At 36.4% G+C, this 17,135-nt stretch overlaps 1 protein-coding gene across 11 annotated transcripts in view; it reads right to left on the bottom strand.

Moving 5' to 3' along the window:
• Positions 1-17,135, bottom strand: part of UTRN (utrophin) — a 594,041-nt gene that overhangs the window by 93,170 nt on the left and 483,736 nt on the right. For all 11 annotated transcript variants that reach the window (XM_073022551.1, XM_073022550.1, XM_073022552.1 and 8 more), the window contains 2 exons: positions 16,054-16,114; positions 2,011-2,072 (listed from right to left, as the gene is read on the bottom strand). In XM_073022551.1, coding sequence (XP_072878652.1) covers positions 2,011-2,072; positions 16,054-16,114 — 123 coding nt within the window. The remainder of the gene's footprint in view (positions 1-2,010; positions 2,073-16,053; positions 16,115-17,135) is intronic.

Below are 17,135 nucleotides of genomic sequence, written 5' to 3'. Positions count from 1 at the left end.
GCCTCAGAAGTAAGGTCTCTCTGACCTCTGGGTCTCTTGTCTCCTGCCCCTCTTTCTCCTTCCAAAGTGATAAACAGAAATCAGAATTCCTCCTCCCCAAGGTGGGTCATAAAAACTAGAACTCCTCTTGCCCAAAGCAAGCCATAAAATCTAGCAAGTTCACTGTGACCTTCACCCTTCTCTCCTGAAGATTCTCCTGCGACAGATATCCTGTCCCTAGAGGAATATGTGGCAGGGAGAAGCCAAGAAGAATCTGAACAGATAGGCCTTGCTGGAATTCCCTTCTCAGTCTATTATCATTAAATTATACCCTTTCATCCAATCACAATTCAATGCAGTCATCCATTCCTCACTCAATCTAAGTGTAAAAATAGATACTTTTCCCTGTTGTCTTTGGACCTTCTGAAGGCTCTCATGTCAGGTAAAACTTTGATTAAGTAAATTTCTTGTGCTTTTCTGGTTGACCTGTCTTTTGTTATAGGAGTGTCACTATGACCCTTACGATGGGTGAGAAAATGTACCACCCCTTTCAGTTCATTGGTAGGAAAAAGAGGAAGGTAATGAAGAGAAAGCACAGCTTATTAAATGCACTGCACAGTAGGCAGAGGGCCCTTCCTTTTTTTCCCAATAAAGGAGATTTTCCTCCAGGGGCATCTCCCCCAAGGACACTTCATTTTCTTCCAGCCACACTGTCCAGCTCACTATCCATGAAGCTCATCTTAATTCTATGTTCCTCCCATCCTGATCGATTTGTTTTTCTGTACTTTTGCAGATCTCGTTAAAATGATCCTATAATCAATACTCAACTCTTTGGAAACAACAGATATTGCAATTTCTTTCTTCGTCCCCTAAAGACAGAGTATCAGAGATTAGTAGAGTTAAAAGAAAACTCAGATATCATCAAAATTTGCCCCTTGTTTTGCAAGCTAAGCAAACCAGTGATATGTCTTTTGTTTGTCCAACTTTTGCAGGACCCTTCACCCACCAAAATAAAAACTCACACAGAAGCCCAATATTTGAAGAGATTAAAAAGGGGACATCCCTTTTATCGAAACAGGAGAGGGAGGCTTCAGGTGCTGCTCTTCTCTCCAGCATCTCCTTAGCTACCCAAAGAGAAAACTTTAAAAAAACCCACTGAACCAAACAGAGGAAGTAGGTTAAACAATAAGTTGAAAGCCACATTGCCCTAGAAATTAAAACAAAATCGGAATTCTCATCTGTGTTTTCTTGCATTTTTGTATAAAAATGAATTTAGCTTTTAACAATTTAGACAAATTTAAACTAGGTGAGCTAAGTTGATGACATGTACTAAATAAAAAGTGAGCCAAAAGCAAATTTAAGGCAGTGAATTGAAGTTGGCTATATTGTAACTGTATATTTGTGTATATATTTTTGCGTGCAAAGCTGAAGGTTAAGATGACTCAATACGAAGGAGGTAAAACCTACAATTACATTCCTCCCTGTAAATCAAGTCCTTTTGGCTCACATGATTTCAAACCACACAATTCTCCTAAGAAAGGCAATACTTGTTTATTGCATTGCCCTTAGAAGTTTAACTGCTTTTAAATGTCAATGACATGATTCTTTTAACATTAACATGCCATGTAAGAAAAGCTGGTGATTAGCTCCTATTTAAGAATATACAGTTCTCGGCCAGGCACAGTGGTTCATGCCTGTAATCCTAGCACTTTGGGAGGCCGAGGCGGGTGGACTGCCTGAACTCAGGAGTTCGAGACCAGCGTGGGCAACATGGTAAAATCGTGTCTCTACTAAAATACAAAAACTTAGCCAGGTGTGGCAGCAGGCGCCTCTGGTCCCAGCTACTCAGGAGGCTGAGAAAGAAGAATTGCTTGAATCCAGAAGGCAGAGGTTGCAGTGAGCCGAGATCACACCACTGCACTCCAGCCTGGGCAACAGAGTGAGACTCTGTCTCAAAAAAAAAAAAAAAAAGAAAAAGAATACACAGTTCTCAGTTGTTTAGGTTAATTAATTACTATTAATAACACTTACCAAGGGATTGAAAGAGTTCGGTCATTTTAGGATGGTCCCAACAGGTGGTCTGCGTTTGATGGCTGGAAAGAAAAAGGTAAAATTGTAAAAATAAACAAAAGATCAAAAGACATCATATAGGCCAAAAAGGAAATACCCAAGTGGAAATGATTTTTTTTTTCAAATTTTTAAAAATACATGCAAAATTACCCTCATTATGAACCATTCAGAAACCCAATGCCCAATTATTACTTAATATTTGAAACATCGGCCAGGGACAGTGGCTTTTCTTGTAATCCCAGTACTTCGAGAGGCCAAGGCAGGTGGCTCACTTGAGGTCAGGAGTTTGAGGCAAGCCTGGCCAACTTGATGAAACCCTGTCTCTACTAAAAATACAAAAATTAGCCAGGTGCGGTGGCGGTTGCCTGTAGTCCCAGCTACTCAGGAGGGCAAGGCATGAGAATCACTTGAACCTGGGAGGTGGAGGTTGCAGTGAGCCGAGATCCTTTCACTGCACTCTAGCCTGGGTGACAGAGTGAGATACTATCTCAAAAAAAAAAAAAAAAAATTAATAATAAATTTTAGCTAGGTGTGGTGCCTCACATCTACAATCCCAACACTTTGGGAGCCTGAGATGGGAGCCCAGGAGTTTGACACCAGCTGGGCAACATAGCGAGACCTCATCTCTCTATACAAAAGTTTTTTATAAAATTTTTTAATAATAAATTTCATTTGAGCAACTACATTGTGAAAAGACAAATGAAATTTTTTGCTTTGCCTATTTCAAACAGAATTGAAACTAAAAATTAAAACCTAGATATAAAATGTGACTGTCACAAACCCTTGGGCCTTGACTTGATGTGGCCAGATCAATGCAGGCTCCAGAATACACCCATATCTGTTAAGCAGATGTAGATATCATTCAGAACAAATCCTCCAACAGCAGAAGTAGTGCTGTGAGAGTCACTACCCTTTAGAAGTCTCGTCATATTTCCAAAGACTGCAGAAACAAGTTTAACTCTGAATGACATCATCCCACAATCTACGGAGCCTCCCTCCTCTTCTACCTTGAGTCGAACCATCCTCTGCGCAAATCTACCCTTTCTTCTCTTCATGTGTATCTGGATTCCCCGCTCCCCTCAGGCAAGTGTCTCTTGCCACTTTGACTCAGTGTTCCTCTTCTCAGCTTCCTCCAACCAGTATTATTATTTTGAATATGTATTAAACTATGTTCCTCATGTTCTTCACTTTAAAAGCAAGTTGTATACTTTCTCTGTTTCTGTAAATTTCCAAACTAATTCATACGTTAGATGGAGCTTTTGGGGTAATAAACTGAGATTAGAACATAAATGGAATGCTTCAATTAAGTTTCTTAGGTAAACAGTTCATGACTTTGGTGGGTCAGTGGCTTTACATTTAAAAAGAGTTAACTGCCCCTTATCTAGGTCAGGGTATATTAATAACATAATAGTGCTCCAAAGACTTCTTAAATGACACTTAGTTCTTATAAAATTATTTAGTAAGTTAAATGAACCAGCATAGTACCTAAGACAGTGATATTACAACATTCATAAAATCAAATTCAAGAGAAATTAATTTTTAAGCCTATGTAATATATCAAAAACTGGGGCATGTCACTGGGAAAAGAACATCACCACTGTTACATACACACAGGTAACAAAAACCCCAAATAACTCAAACTTACCTTTGAAAAATATTTAAAGTGTGTATTTGCAATTCGGTATGTATCCTGGAAATATTAGCAACTGGGTATGTATCCTGGAAATTCCAAGATCTCAAACAAAATAATATAACTACAATGTGAAGATCTGTCTTAGAAAGAGCTGCAAAGTTGTCTGGCTCCTCTACCCAGATTCTTGACTTCAATGCAGAGACAAATACTTCTACTTCATAGTCCACTACCGAACACCAACAAAACCATTCCACCCTTTTGGTTTGATGGTAGTGATACGATCCAAATTGCTCCAAAGCCCATGGAGTGGGTACTGAAGTTGTTTGACCTAAATTCTTGGTATTCATCATTAGGCTCAGAGCTTTACAGAAATGCAGAGTCTCAGAAAAATTTCCTCCCTATCACCAACAAGTATGGAAGGATTTGCTGAGGAGGTAATGCAATTCCAGTAAGGCATCATGGGCTCCCAGTCTGAGAGAACCTACCAGGATTCATTGATCTCTTGTCTTCTCTTTCAGGGAATTTCAATCCCCATGACAACAGTATTGTCCAGAGACAGACATCTCATCATGAAGGAGCAAACCAAGGCTCAAGAACCAAACTAAAGCCATCGGTCATGTAGAGCCAGACGTTACATTTAAACAACAAATATGCTTTCTCTGGAATTACAGGTGTGGGTCTTCACCTCACACAGCCTCTACATAATCACAAGAGGAAAATACCACTATTTCTCAGTCAGGCTGAGAACTGAGAATTCAAGGTGAACACCACTTGCTAATGGCTCTTTTTAGTGAAACCACTATTGAGAGCTGAGGGGAACACACACATTTGGCAAACAGATGGAGGGAGGGAACGGGCATCTCCCTTTGTGAATTCAATACCAGTTGATTCATTAGGCAGAACTGCCAACACAGAAAATAAATACAGCCTCTGGTTACAAAAGTATAACTGCCGCTTACCAAACAACAGAAATAAAAAACAGGAGATGCAGTTGGCTGCTGTTTTTTTTTTTTTTTTTTTTTTTTTTTTTTTTTAAAGTCAGGGGAGAGGGTTAAAGCAAAATCCACAATGAACCCAAAGGCTTAAAGTATTTGAACAGCTGCAGATAGCTCAGCTCCTCTTGCCAAAATGCCTGAAGTTCTCCCAGAGTAGGCAACCAAAACAGAATAAAAGTAGCATTTTACCCCAAAATAACAACAGCTTGGGTTCTAATTAATCTCAAATATGAACAGGGAGTGGGACTTCATATTGTGCAGCTTGATAAGCTCTAAAATAAAATTATGATTTTATTACTAAAAATCCTCTTTTTAAAAGGCAACAGCCATGGGAATCTATCCAAGAATAAAATTAAAAAAATAAAAAATAAAAACCCAACAAAGTAGCAATTAACAGTTAAGTACAAAATCACATGAAGCAAACAATAGTGAGAACATGTGACATGTAACTAGGCTGGCCAGCCATCCAGTTTTGCCTGTGAAAGGAAAAATTGTGAAGGTCTTTGCTGTGGGCAAAAAATCAGTGGGTATCCTGTAAAGCTTAAATTCTCTTTGAGCTATTTTAAGCTCTGCAAACTGAAGAAAACAGATAGTAATGCAAATGATTTCTGTCCATATAAATGCAAATTGTGCCCAGGGGAATGCAATTGATTACTGTCCTGTGGATATTGACCAGTTTGTCCAGAGGTAAACTCATTTTAGCATCCCTAATCTGACTATAAATAGGTGACACTTTGTATTCTCTTTGGAACCTATTATAACTTCTTACTGGTTCCCTGATTATGAGTTAAATGAAACATGCTCTTTTTGTATTCATAAAAGAGTCAAGATTTTTTTGCCCATTTTGAAAACTATACTTCAAGCAGCATAAATCCTGCTTTATACTAGATTGTATACAGGAATGGTACATCAGCATCCTGGTATAACTATTAAAAGTGTGCCCCCTTACTCTGAAGTGCCCCAGCTGGGATAACATATAATCTCTGCATTTTATGGACTTTATCAAAATATTAAGCCCATAAGGTTAAGAAGTAGTATATCCCTCCACCTATTATTATTCATAACAATGTGTACTGATAGGTCACAGAAAGTAAAACACAAATAATATAAGATTGTAGCACCAACAAATAAAACAAAAAAAGTTGTGCTGCAATACTGCCTAATATGTAACACAATGAACCAACAGCAAAGGACATGCACTTTTGATAGACTGGTAAAATATTGATTTCTGGGCAAAGGACTGCTCTGGGGAAGATACTTCTTAAACCCATTTGTCCTCATTAGAGTGGTCTGATATTTTTCCATGAAATCTTAAAGGATGATCAGAAGGCATCTTGCTTGTCCAAAAACTGACACTTACCAAATATACTTGTTACTAGCTATCCAATTTTATGCTTATAACTGGATTTTGTGAGGTTTGCTATATATCATTCCATTCCAATTATAATTATAAAGGCATATAACATAACAAAACCAAAGATGAGTTAAGTAAAAATACAAATGTGGGGACAAGAACTATGTATATTGCCCTGAGATAAGACAATCACAGAAAGAAAAGTATTTCTTCTTTGCTGTGCAAAGTAAAATATAACATACTAGGTCAGGATGTATTATATTAATCACAGTAATAACATGCTATTTGAGTGCTCAATTTGTACCAAGTAAACTTTTTTGGATAAACTTTTTCTATGTGTAAATTCAATTTGGATTACAATTCTGTGATTTGGGTGACAATACTGTCTCCATCTCACAGATGAAAAAAACTAGGGCAGAGAGTGCTTAGATAACTTGCCTGAGGTCCTAGAGTAAGTAATAGAAACAGGATTTAAAGAGATAGTCTCATTTTAAGCCTAGACTCTTGATATGGAAGTATATTTGCATAATTAAGGTTTTAAAATATTTCTTGATGAATCTGTCCAAATTTGAGTCCATGGTCTATCATTAGAATCATTACAAATAACCTCATCTCCCTTGCTTCTCTCTCACCCCTTGCCAAGCCTGGATCAGCTCAATTACTTGCCTACTCTGGACCTGAGCAGCTGTAGATAAAAACAACTGGAGAAAATCACTCAACAGACAGACTTGTTTTACTTTAAATATGTGATTTCAAACCTCAAATGTCCAACTCCTAGCAACTGCACTACATTCCCTAATAAACTTGCCTTCCCAAACTCCAAAACAGAAATTCACTACTGCTCTCTCTCTCCCCAAACTGGTTTCTTTCTCTGCCTTAGTATCATTTCACTTTATCTCACGCTTCATTGAAAACCTAAATACCACTAGATGAGGACTCTTTTCTCTCTCCACCAACTAAGGAAACCTCCCTCCATCTGCCAGTTTGTCATCCTCTCCCCCCTTTAACTGAGAAATTGTCCCCCTTCTTACTAAAGGCCAATTCTTCCCAATGATTTCTTAAAAATTTCTTATGCTGCACTGTCAACCCCTCTTTCAAGAAGACTATCCTTTGTAGAATATAAATGTTTACAACGTGCCATCCTTAAACACACAAACACACACACGCACACACACACCTACCTCAAATCTACATTTTCTGCTAGTTATCACCTTTTTTTTCTCCTTCACAGACAAAATTCACCAATGAGTAGTGTACCACATCTACTTTCTCGTGTCCCATTCACCACTCAAGCTACTTCTGTTTGGCTTCTATCTTTTCTCCTGCACTCAAACTGGTCCTACAAATATTAGCTATGAACTCCATGGTGCCAAGTGGAGTGGCCATGCCTCAGGATGGGGAAAAATAAGAGACGAGAAACACTGTAAATAAGTTGTAGAGTGTATTAGAAGGTGGGAGGTGCTATGAGAAAACCAGAAGTCTCCAGAAAAGGAAGTTGACACAAGCAAAATACAGGTTCTGTTAACATCTACTTTATGTACACTTATAGAAGTTAGATATATACAGCAATCAGGCACGAGCTCCCAACTAATCAATTTTGCATTCAGCTGCCTAAAGTATGAAGAGTGAAAACAAATATTGGCAATCTGATATGACATCATTTATTTGAGTAACACCTTCTTAAAGATCTGAGAGGTGGTATACTTACTTTGGAATTTATAATCTTTTCAGTCCCTGTTTCACCCAAGACTAGAACATAGGAAGAATGTGGAGTACCCTCATCAATAACATCGATTCTCACTCTGGGCATGTGCTTGTGTGTGGGTGTGGGTTTGGGTGTGGGTATGTGTGCCTGTGTGGAAAAGCCCTTGGGGACAGGATGGAGGTAATGGGTGAGAAAGCTGTAGGAGTAACTTATATATTCCTCAGGTTATATTCAACTTCCTCATCCACTCACAAACACTGTCTGCAGTCCTCTAAGCTTTTAAAGGCAGGAAATCCATATACTTTTAGAAACAAAAAATTAACTTAAGAGAAAAGTTAAGAAGTGTGGAGGTCAGGATTTCAAGAAAAAAAAAAAAACCATTCTGTCAAAATTCAAATAAGATATATGATCCCACTTGATAATAGGTACTGTAAAAGTTTAGAGTCTTCCTTAAAAATGCCATTAGTATCTCATGATAATGAAGACAGAGGCAGGAAGACAACATTGTAAATAATGAATAATTCTGTAGGATTTGACTATAAAAGGCATTTAGGCTGGGCACAGTGGCTTATGCCTGTAATCCCAGCATTTGGGGAGGCCAAGGCAGGAGGACTGTTTCAGGTCAGGAGTTTGAGACCAGCTTGGGCAACATAGCAAGACTCTATCTCTAAAAAAGAAATCCAATTAGTTGGGCCTGGTGGCATGTACCTGTAGTCCCAGCTACTCAGGAGGCTGAGGCAGGAGGATTACTTGAGGCCAGGAGTACAAAACTCCAATAAGCCATGGCTGCACCACTGCACTCTGGCCTGGGCAACAGAGTGAGACCCAGTCTCTTAAACAAATAACACTTAAAATAATTTCACACTCAGGAGTAGATTTAAAGATACAAACATGGAAAGGACTATATAAAAATAAGCTACCATACCATACACCCCAAAATACAAGATGTCAATATTGCATGTATGACTCATAGAACCATTGTTACAAAACAATAAGGCAAAGTTTATTTGTGTTTGTTTTTAAATAAAGTAGTAGAATTAATGATCAAAACTGATGTGCCTATGTGCGAGGGGAGGGATAGGTGATAATTGTCTTGAGGGTACTAGATTGTCTAGAAATATAAACATGCAAATACTCAGTAAACCCAGGGGAGCCTCTAGCTTGATAATATTTCTACATGAGCCCAGAATTCATAGGGAACCCCACCTCCCACCCACCCCTACCCTCATCTCCCTGACTCTCAAACTGGGGAGATTCAGACCATCAGCCAAATTCCTGTAGGTCACTGGTTGTTGTACTGGCCCTGGGGAGCCTTGTATGCCCCCATCTGAAGGTGTTAACACCAGGACTATGTTCCCACAACAGTTGAGGGGATCACTGTATCCTTTAAGTTTGCTTTTAAAAGCTGGATTTGTAGCTTTTAGCTTTTTATTTTAAGATAAATTACTACTTTATCTCTTTCTTTTATGTATTTTTAAAAGCAGGGATTAATTACTTCTAATATTTTCTATATGGTTATATGAAATCTTTCACTGTGTTATTTTACTTTATAATCAGCATATTTCTATTTATTTTACAATTTTAAACATTATTACTTCTGTACTTTTGCTAATTGCAATGGCAGTTTTAAAAATTTAATCTTTATAGAGTATAGGTATTTTTTTCCCTCTCTGAATGGCCCCACAGTGATCCTACCTAGCTTGTATGGTAGAACTCTACTAACTGTATCCCTTACCCTAAAAATCAAATTGCCCAGTAAGGCTGATGGTGCCATTATAATGCAATAGAGTTGGGTAATCTAGAAGATTCCAAGCCAAAATAGTACTCCATGGCCCAACAATATGTAGATTAATGGCAGTGAAGGTGATATTTTAAGTCCTGAACTACCTAATGTCTCTCCAAGACAATGTCAATTCCACCTAAATTACCTCAATTAACTAGGAACCCAGTAATACATAAGATTTCTTTGCAGTGATGGTTTGCTGGCTGCTGCAGGGCAGGCTTTCTGCTGTTTGGATTTTTAGTTAGCCAAGGTATGCTTATGCTCATTTATCTGAAGCCCCTCCAAGCCCGGGACTTTAGTGATCCTAAGGTACTTACATTCTTTCATAGATCAATTTTGTTCTTACCACCCCATCAGCAGAATTGGCCCAGTGAGTTTTAAATATTTATTTTCAATAAAAACAGAGTCACAGACTATTAGAAAAACAGACTCTCCAGTACATTTTTCTTATGCTTCTATTTCATTTATTTCTTTATCATTAAAACCAAAACCACAAGCTCCACTTCTGGAAAGAGATTCAACGTGTGGCCCAACAGTTCTTCACTTAAAAAACTGGAACCGAAAAGATACCATCCCTCATCTTCACGGAAAAGGGAAGGCAGAAATAAAGACTTCTGTAGTGACTCTTTTGGAGAGAGCTGTGTTTATTTTTTCATTGTTAATTATACCTTTGTTATGGGTTTATTCTGTTCTGGGATAAGTTTTCTATAACCTTTAATGATAAAATGCTTTATGTTAATTCTTTGCAGTTGCTGTTACACATACTTTGTTAGCTTTCATTTTCCTGTTAGGTTGAGTATTTGGAGATTGCCTTGCTGATACTCCTCTCTGCCTTTCTTTAGGGAAGGACTATTTCTCCTGTATTGCCTAAGCTGGTACACACTTCTTCTAAAGAAATATGCATGAATTCTCTCCTCTAGATGGTATGTGTAGTTCAGCCAAGACAAGTTTATATAATCTACACAAATGAACTGTACGACTGCAATAAAGATCAACTACTCGCTCCCCAAGATTTTACAACTACTACAAACTTCATTTCCTTCCAGTTACTGAAGGATTAGGGCAGGTAGAGGGTGGCCTTGGGAAATGAGAGGGGGTCTAAAAGAGCTTTGCAGGATTATCAATAATGGACACAAGAATAGAAAATAAAAGTAAAAAGAGAGATGTAATAAATTGAGGATAATCTTCATTTGGATCATCTCAAAGAGGGAGTTAGAACAAGGGAAAGAAATGTAAGACTGTGAATTTTATAGATATAGACAAGTTTATGCTGGTTATATTTTGCAATATTGAGGAATGTCAGTTTTAGAAAATGTGACATGCATGGTATATATAACCAGAGGTTACTAATATGTTCATAATGAAAGCTGTGTGTTGTGTGATATTGTACATTGTATTAAGGGTTCTATGAAGAATTAACATGTGCACTTCAGACTCCAGTGGGAAAAACCGAGCTATAGAATTGTTAAATTGTGATGGTGACACCTTGTCACAGGAACAGAATAGTCAACCTTAGCAAAACTAAAGGCTTACTGAAAAGTCAACAACTCAGGCTTTAGAGAAGATGTCATAAGGAAAAAGGAAAACCTTATTTCCTAACTATACCTTACTAAATTCTGTTAAATACTGCGACTTACCAACAGGCCAGAGGTATAGAGAACCATCTGTGTTTCAAGTCCCTTAGGACTTACAAGCCAGCTTTTTTGGCCATCTTACCCACAGATACTTAAATCTACCCATTGATAGAAATCTTCGGACCATGTGAATGGGGAAAGATAGAGGAAGGCCAAAGAATATGTTTCCCCACCTCAGAGCTCCTCTCAACGTCCAACTGGCAAGGACTGTGGGAATGACATCTTCCTATCTAAGAAAAAACACCTTTCTCCATTACCAGACCACAGTGTGAAACTGCTTTAAACATTAGAAAATAGATCCTCCTGTAGAAATTAGCCTATGGAAAAGCCTACACAAGGGCAGGGTGGAGTACTGGAAAAAGCATGGGCTTTGTCCTTGGACAGCTGGGCGCAGTTGCTGGCACATGGGAGGTGCAGAGTAAATGGTAACCAGTCTACAGTATGAAAGCAAAGATGTTTGCTCATACTTTCTCTGCTACTATCCTCCTTCCTAAATATAATGCTTCATCCTGTTCAAAGTTTCCATGGGACTAAAAGCTTCCATCCTCTGACTCAACTAATATCGGGGCCAGGACACAGCACCGCATAGTGATCAGGAGTTCAGGAGGTGTAGACAATCCCTGGGTTTGAACACTAGCTCTTCTACTTACCGGCTATGTAATCTCAAGTAAGCTGTAAGTGTGCTTATTAACTACTTTTAATGCAGTTATTGATAATTCATTAAGCCTTATCCGTAAATGCGGGTAATTATAGTACCTATACTTCACTTGGCTAATGAGAGAATTAAAAGTGATCATCTATGCACAAGATTCAGCACAGCACCTGGCAAATGACTGTTCAAAAATGTAATTTATTACAATGATCATTATTATTTCCCACAGCAAATATTTATTATTATTATATGTTACTATTATTTCTGTGGCAAACTGAGAAGTGGTGAATTTTACATGATTAATGTGATGCATTAAGAAAGTTCAGCCGAATCCAAAGCTTTCATTCCTCTTATTCCTCATACTCCCTGGAAGTTAACTTTTAGCTGAGGAAATGAACAACTTGTGCAAAATACACAACCAAACATTTACAATGAGAGAGATCTGGCTTTTACGGTAGATTATCGTATATTGTGAAGGCAGCAAGAACCATTTTAAATTTTCTTTTCCTCTGTCTTTTTTTTTTTTTTTTTTTTTTTTAAGGAGACAGAGTTTCACTCTGTCGCCCATACTGTAGTGCAGTGGTGTGATCATGGCTCACTGCAGTCTTGACTTCCTGGGCTCAAGTGATCCGCCCACCTCAGCCTCCTGAGTAGCTGGGACTATAGGTGCATGTTGCCATGCTCAGCTAATTTTTTGTAGAGATAGGGTTTTGTCATGTTGCTCAGGCTGGTCTCGAACTCCTGGAGGCAAGCAATCCACCTGCCTCGGCCTCCCAAGCATTAGGATTATAAACATGAGCCACTGCACCCAGCCCCATTTTAAATGTTCTTAAACCCTGAATACAATGAGCTCTCATTGCACTATACTAGGAGAAAAGAAATCACTGGATCGGTTTCAGAAAGTCTACCTTAGAGGCAGCAAATAAAATTTTCGAATGTTAGTATTAACTCAGGATATTAACAAATAGAGGGATTTATACTATATAGACTAGTTTTTAACTTAAGATATTAATAAATTGAGGGATTTATATTATATAGACTAGTTTTAACTTAAGATATTAATGAATAGAGGGATTTATACTATATAGACTCTTTCAGTTCAGATTTATATTCTATCATTTTCTACACACATGAGTCATGGAGCCACCGCAGTGCACTTCAAAATATTAATAAAGAATTACCTAGAGAGACAGAAATGCCGTGGGAAGCCATCAAAGTGGGTTTTAAGTGATCTATAAAATTAAAATATGACATAAAAATAATTTGTCCTTCCTAGTCTCCTTTCAACTTTCTGGCCATATTTTAACAGTGAATACATAGATGATATACTTAAACATTGAAAACACTGAATATTTCTACCTGAATATTATTTTTTTTGTTGGCCATAAACATTCTAAATTTGCCCCAGGGAATTCTCCTTGCATGGCAATCATGCGAAATTTGTTTTAAACATTTTTCTTCTACTTTTGAAGCCATGCAAAGGGAAGTGTATATTAAAAGCTTTTTCATTCACCGTTTGCTTGGTTATTAATTTGGGAATTAAACTTTGTTTTCATAACAATTCTTCACACATAAATACTGGCTTTTATAACTCTACCTTTAGAATTTGATGTTCCTTCTTCATGAGGAAATAAACTGTTAAATTACACAATGAAAGATCCTGGTTAAACAACTTTTGTGAAAACGGGAAATTGCTATATACAAATGGGCACATTTCTAAAAATTTGAAAGACTTAAAAGACATTTAACACTAAAACTACATATATTTTAGACAATCCAATCTTTTACTGGTGATGGAGAAGATTTTTTAGAATGCTACAGTCCTAAACGTTATTATTTAAAATACTGGCCATCATTATATTATATCTATTTTCCGGAGCTGGTAATAGTGCTCTAGCCAATGGGAAGCCAGGTAAAGCTAACTTTTATTCTGCCAATCTGCCCCATAAGAACTCTGCCCCATAAGAACAAGAACACAATCCTATTAGATCCTTCCAAAATTATAAACATTTTGAACTAGAGAAATTCTGATTTAGACAATTTAATTCTCAGTTGTATATAATTAACCTGAATATACGGAAATTCATTTTTAAAAAAGAGCTAAAATTAAGGATGGACTTTAAAAGTGCCAAACCACACAGATAATCATGATAGAAACATAAAGCAAGAGATTTAATATTTTCTTTATCTAGTAAAATCCATAAACTAGATCCAGTTTGCATTTTTAAAAAATCAGATGATAATGCATTCTAAGTCAATTCAATAAGTAATTAATTTCAATTAATTTGCATGACCTTCTTGAGTTTTGTATAGTACATGCATTAATTTTCTATTGCTGCTACAAAAAAGTCTCCCTGGGATAAAATCAAAGTTGGTAGGGCTGTATTCCTTCTCTGGAGGTTCTAAGAGAGAATCCCATTTCTTTAACTTTTCCAGATTCTAGAAGTTGCCTGCATTTAAGGATCATGTCCGCTTCCTTTACCTTCCAAGCTAGTAGCTAGCATCCTCAAATCTCTCTTTGTCTCCTCTGCCACTCTTAAAGGGCACTGGGATTACATTAAACCCATCAAGATAATCCAGAATCATCTCCCTAATTAAAGGTCAGTTGATTTGCAACCTTAATTCCATTTACAACCTTAATTCTCCCTTAATGTAACCGAACATTTTCATAGGTACCAGGGATTAGGATGCAGGCATCTTTCGGGGGTTGGGAGCAGTTATTATTTTGTCTACCACAGTACATCAGATTTATATCTAAATTTCTAATACTAAATTCAAGTCAATATTCACCCAAGCGAATTAAAGTTCTCTAACACTATTACTATTATTATTGTTACAATGTACAATAAAAATGTAAACAGTTTTAAATGTTTTCAGTTAGATAATCACATCTTCTTTCATTAGAGACATGCCAACTTATCCAGCGTCTGACCTCTTTCCATTCTTATGTGGGCAAATTTGACACCAATCAATTGCTTCAATACCTTGTTCGCAATTCAGTTCACAACTCAGTACATTGCAGGTTATACACTGATAAAAATATTAAACTCCCATAAGATAATATAATATATATTGCTTATTATAGTTATTATATTTTAAAATTAAACATATATTGCTTATTATATTTATTATATATTAGGCAAACCTGTTTTTTACTCTGAGCTTACATCTTAGACTGAAATAAAAATTTATTAAGAAAAGACTATTTCACTAACATGGACTTCACACAACGTTTTCAGGAAGTATATTGGAAGAGCAGATTAGTAGCATTTGCATAGATTTTGGAGATATCACACTCCATGTTAGAAATGATATAAAGGAAACTTGGCCCAGAGATCTTCATCTGACTTACCTGAGGTCACACAGCTAACCTGAGACAGAGCTGTCTCCTGACAATAAGTAAGTGTTGTCAAGATTATGATGCTGTTCATCTGACACATAAAATAGGGTGAACTATGACTCATCACTAGAGCACACTGTAAATTAATATCTTTACTAAGTTACACTACAAGGGACTGCAGAAGTAGTATTTTATCATTCTGTTCCATGACAATATATAGCCCTAAGCCAAGGATCAAGGCCTACTAAGAGCCTGTGTAAATTATACAAAACTTATAAAATGTCATATAAGAAGAAGAAACAGTGTGCAAGAAGGAGAAACTAATTGGACAACAAAATCAAAGAATGATGAGACTATGCTAATAATGCAGATAACTTCCATAAGACAAAGAAAAACTTGACAATATTTAACTGTTTCATGATAAATCATTATTTCCTACTGGTGGAATAAAATAAGAAGAGTATAAGACATTTTTATATGGATTTTCTTGGAGGATGAAAAATGGCTTAGAATTTGCACAGTTTGGCAAATATCATTGTGTCAAGAGTATTTTGAAATTCTGTCATCTTCTCCAATTTTTTTTTTTTTTAATTTTTTAGAGACTGGATCTTACTCTGTTGCCCAGGCTGGAGTACAGTAGAGCCATCATAGCTTATTGTTTGTCTCCAAATATTTTAATGTCTACTTTAAAATATATCAGCTAAACACACCTATATCCCTAACCTAATAAATGAAAAATATAATTATCATGTTAAAACAAGTTTCTTTTTAACATTAAATATATCATAGTTTCCTTCAGATAACAGGACTGAATTCCATTTTTAAAAGTTATGGGGGGAGAAGCCTTTTAAGTTATCAATAAAACATGATTTTCTTGGTATTATAAGGGAGAATTAAAATCAACTTACTTGATGTAATAGGGCACTTTATTATGTGAAATGGATCTTTGCCACGGCAGCTGGACTGATGCTGAGGAAACAAAGGGAGATTATTGGAAACGCTGGAAACCAAAAAGCCTTACACCTTAATGCAAAACAACTGAACATTTTATAGCAAATTCAATGAACTGCTCTGGTTTCTGAGCTGGATTCCTATAATTATGAGATCCACTGGGCCAAACAAAAAATGGCTTTAAGGATTGATTTGAAGTAAAACAAGAAACAATACAGGTTCAAGGTCGAATGCCAACTAATTTAACCTGTTGATAAAAATACTTTTAAATTTTCAAATGGTGTTGTTTAAATTGTAGTATAAATACTACATTTTAAACCTTAGTGCCATCTGGAAACTGTACTCCATATATATTTTTGATAAAACCAAAATTAATTTTACCTGGTATATCCAGATTAAAAATGAGATTTTTGAAGACTGAATTTTCCAGATGACTAATAACATTCTTTACTTTGCATCATAGTCACAGGAGGAGCTACTGAGTACAGATGGCATTTAAATATATTCAATTCTACAAAATTTAAAAAGAGGAAATTTAAAAATAGGCAAAAAGTTGTGAAGAACTAAGGCAATCGTCTAGGCAGAAAAATCCCAATTTCTTACTTTCATCTGAAACACACAGAGAGCCCAGTCTCCTACTTTTGCACTAGACCTTACTATGATTGAGATTTTATGGGGTTTTTTAATTGAGGTACTTTTTTTTTTTTCAATTCTAGTTACTTCTTACATATAAAAAATACATTATTCCTACATTAACCAATTATTTTAAGACTTATTTAAGAATAATAGTACATGTGAATTTAGTGCCATAAAAGAATTTTGCTAAATGAACAAATACCAACATTCAGATAATACTTTGAATTTTCATACTTTGCAAATATCATCAGATCCTCATGTAGCCAGTTGTCACCAATACTTTTTTTCTCAATTTCATGTCACATTAATATCTTACAACTATTCAGCATTCTAAACTTTGTCAAGCATTTTCAAATATATCTTTTTGGTAAGGAAGCCAGCAAGATACACGTTAAAGTTCCAT

This window comes from Chlorocebus sabaeus, chromosome 13, assembly GCF_047675955.1.
Source record: "Chlorocebus sabaeus isolate Y175 chromosome 13, mChlSab1.0.hap1, whole genome shotgun sequence".
In the NCBI taxonomy this organism is placed as follows: Eukaryota; Metazoa; Chordata; class Mammalia; order Primates; family Cercopithecidae; genus Chlorocebus; species Chlorocebus sabaeus.
This window is presented reverse-complemented; position numbering and strand designations above follow the sequence as displayed.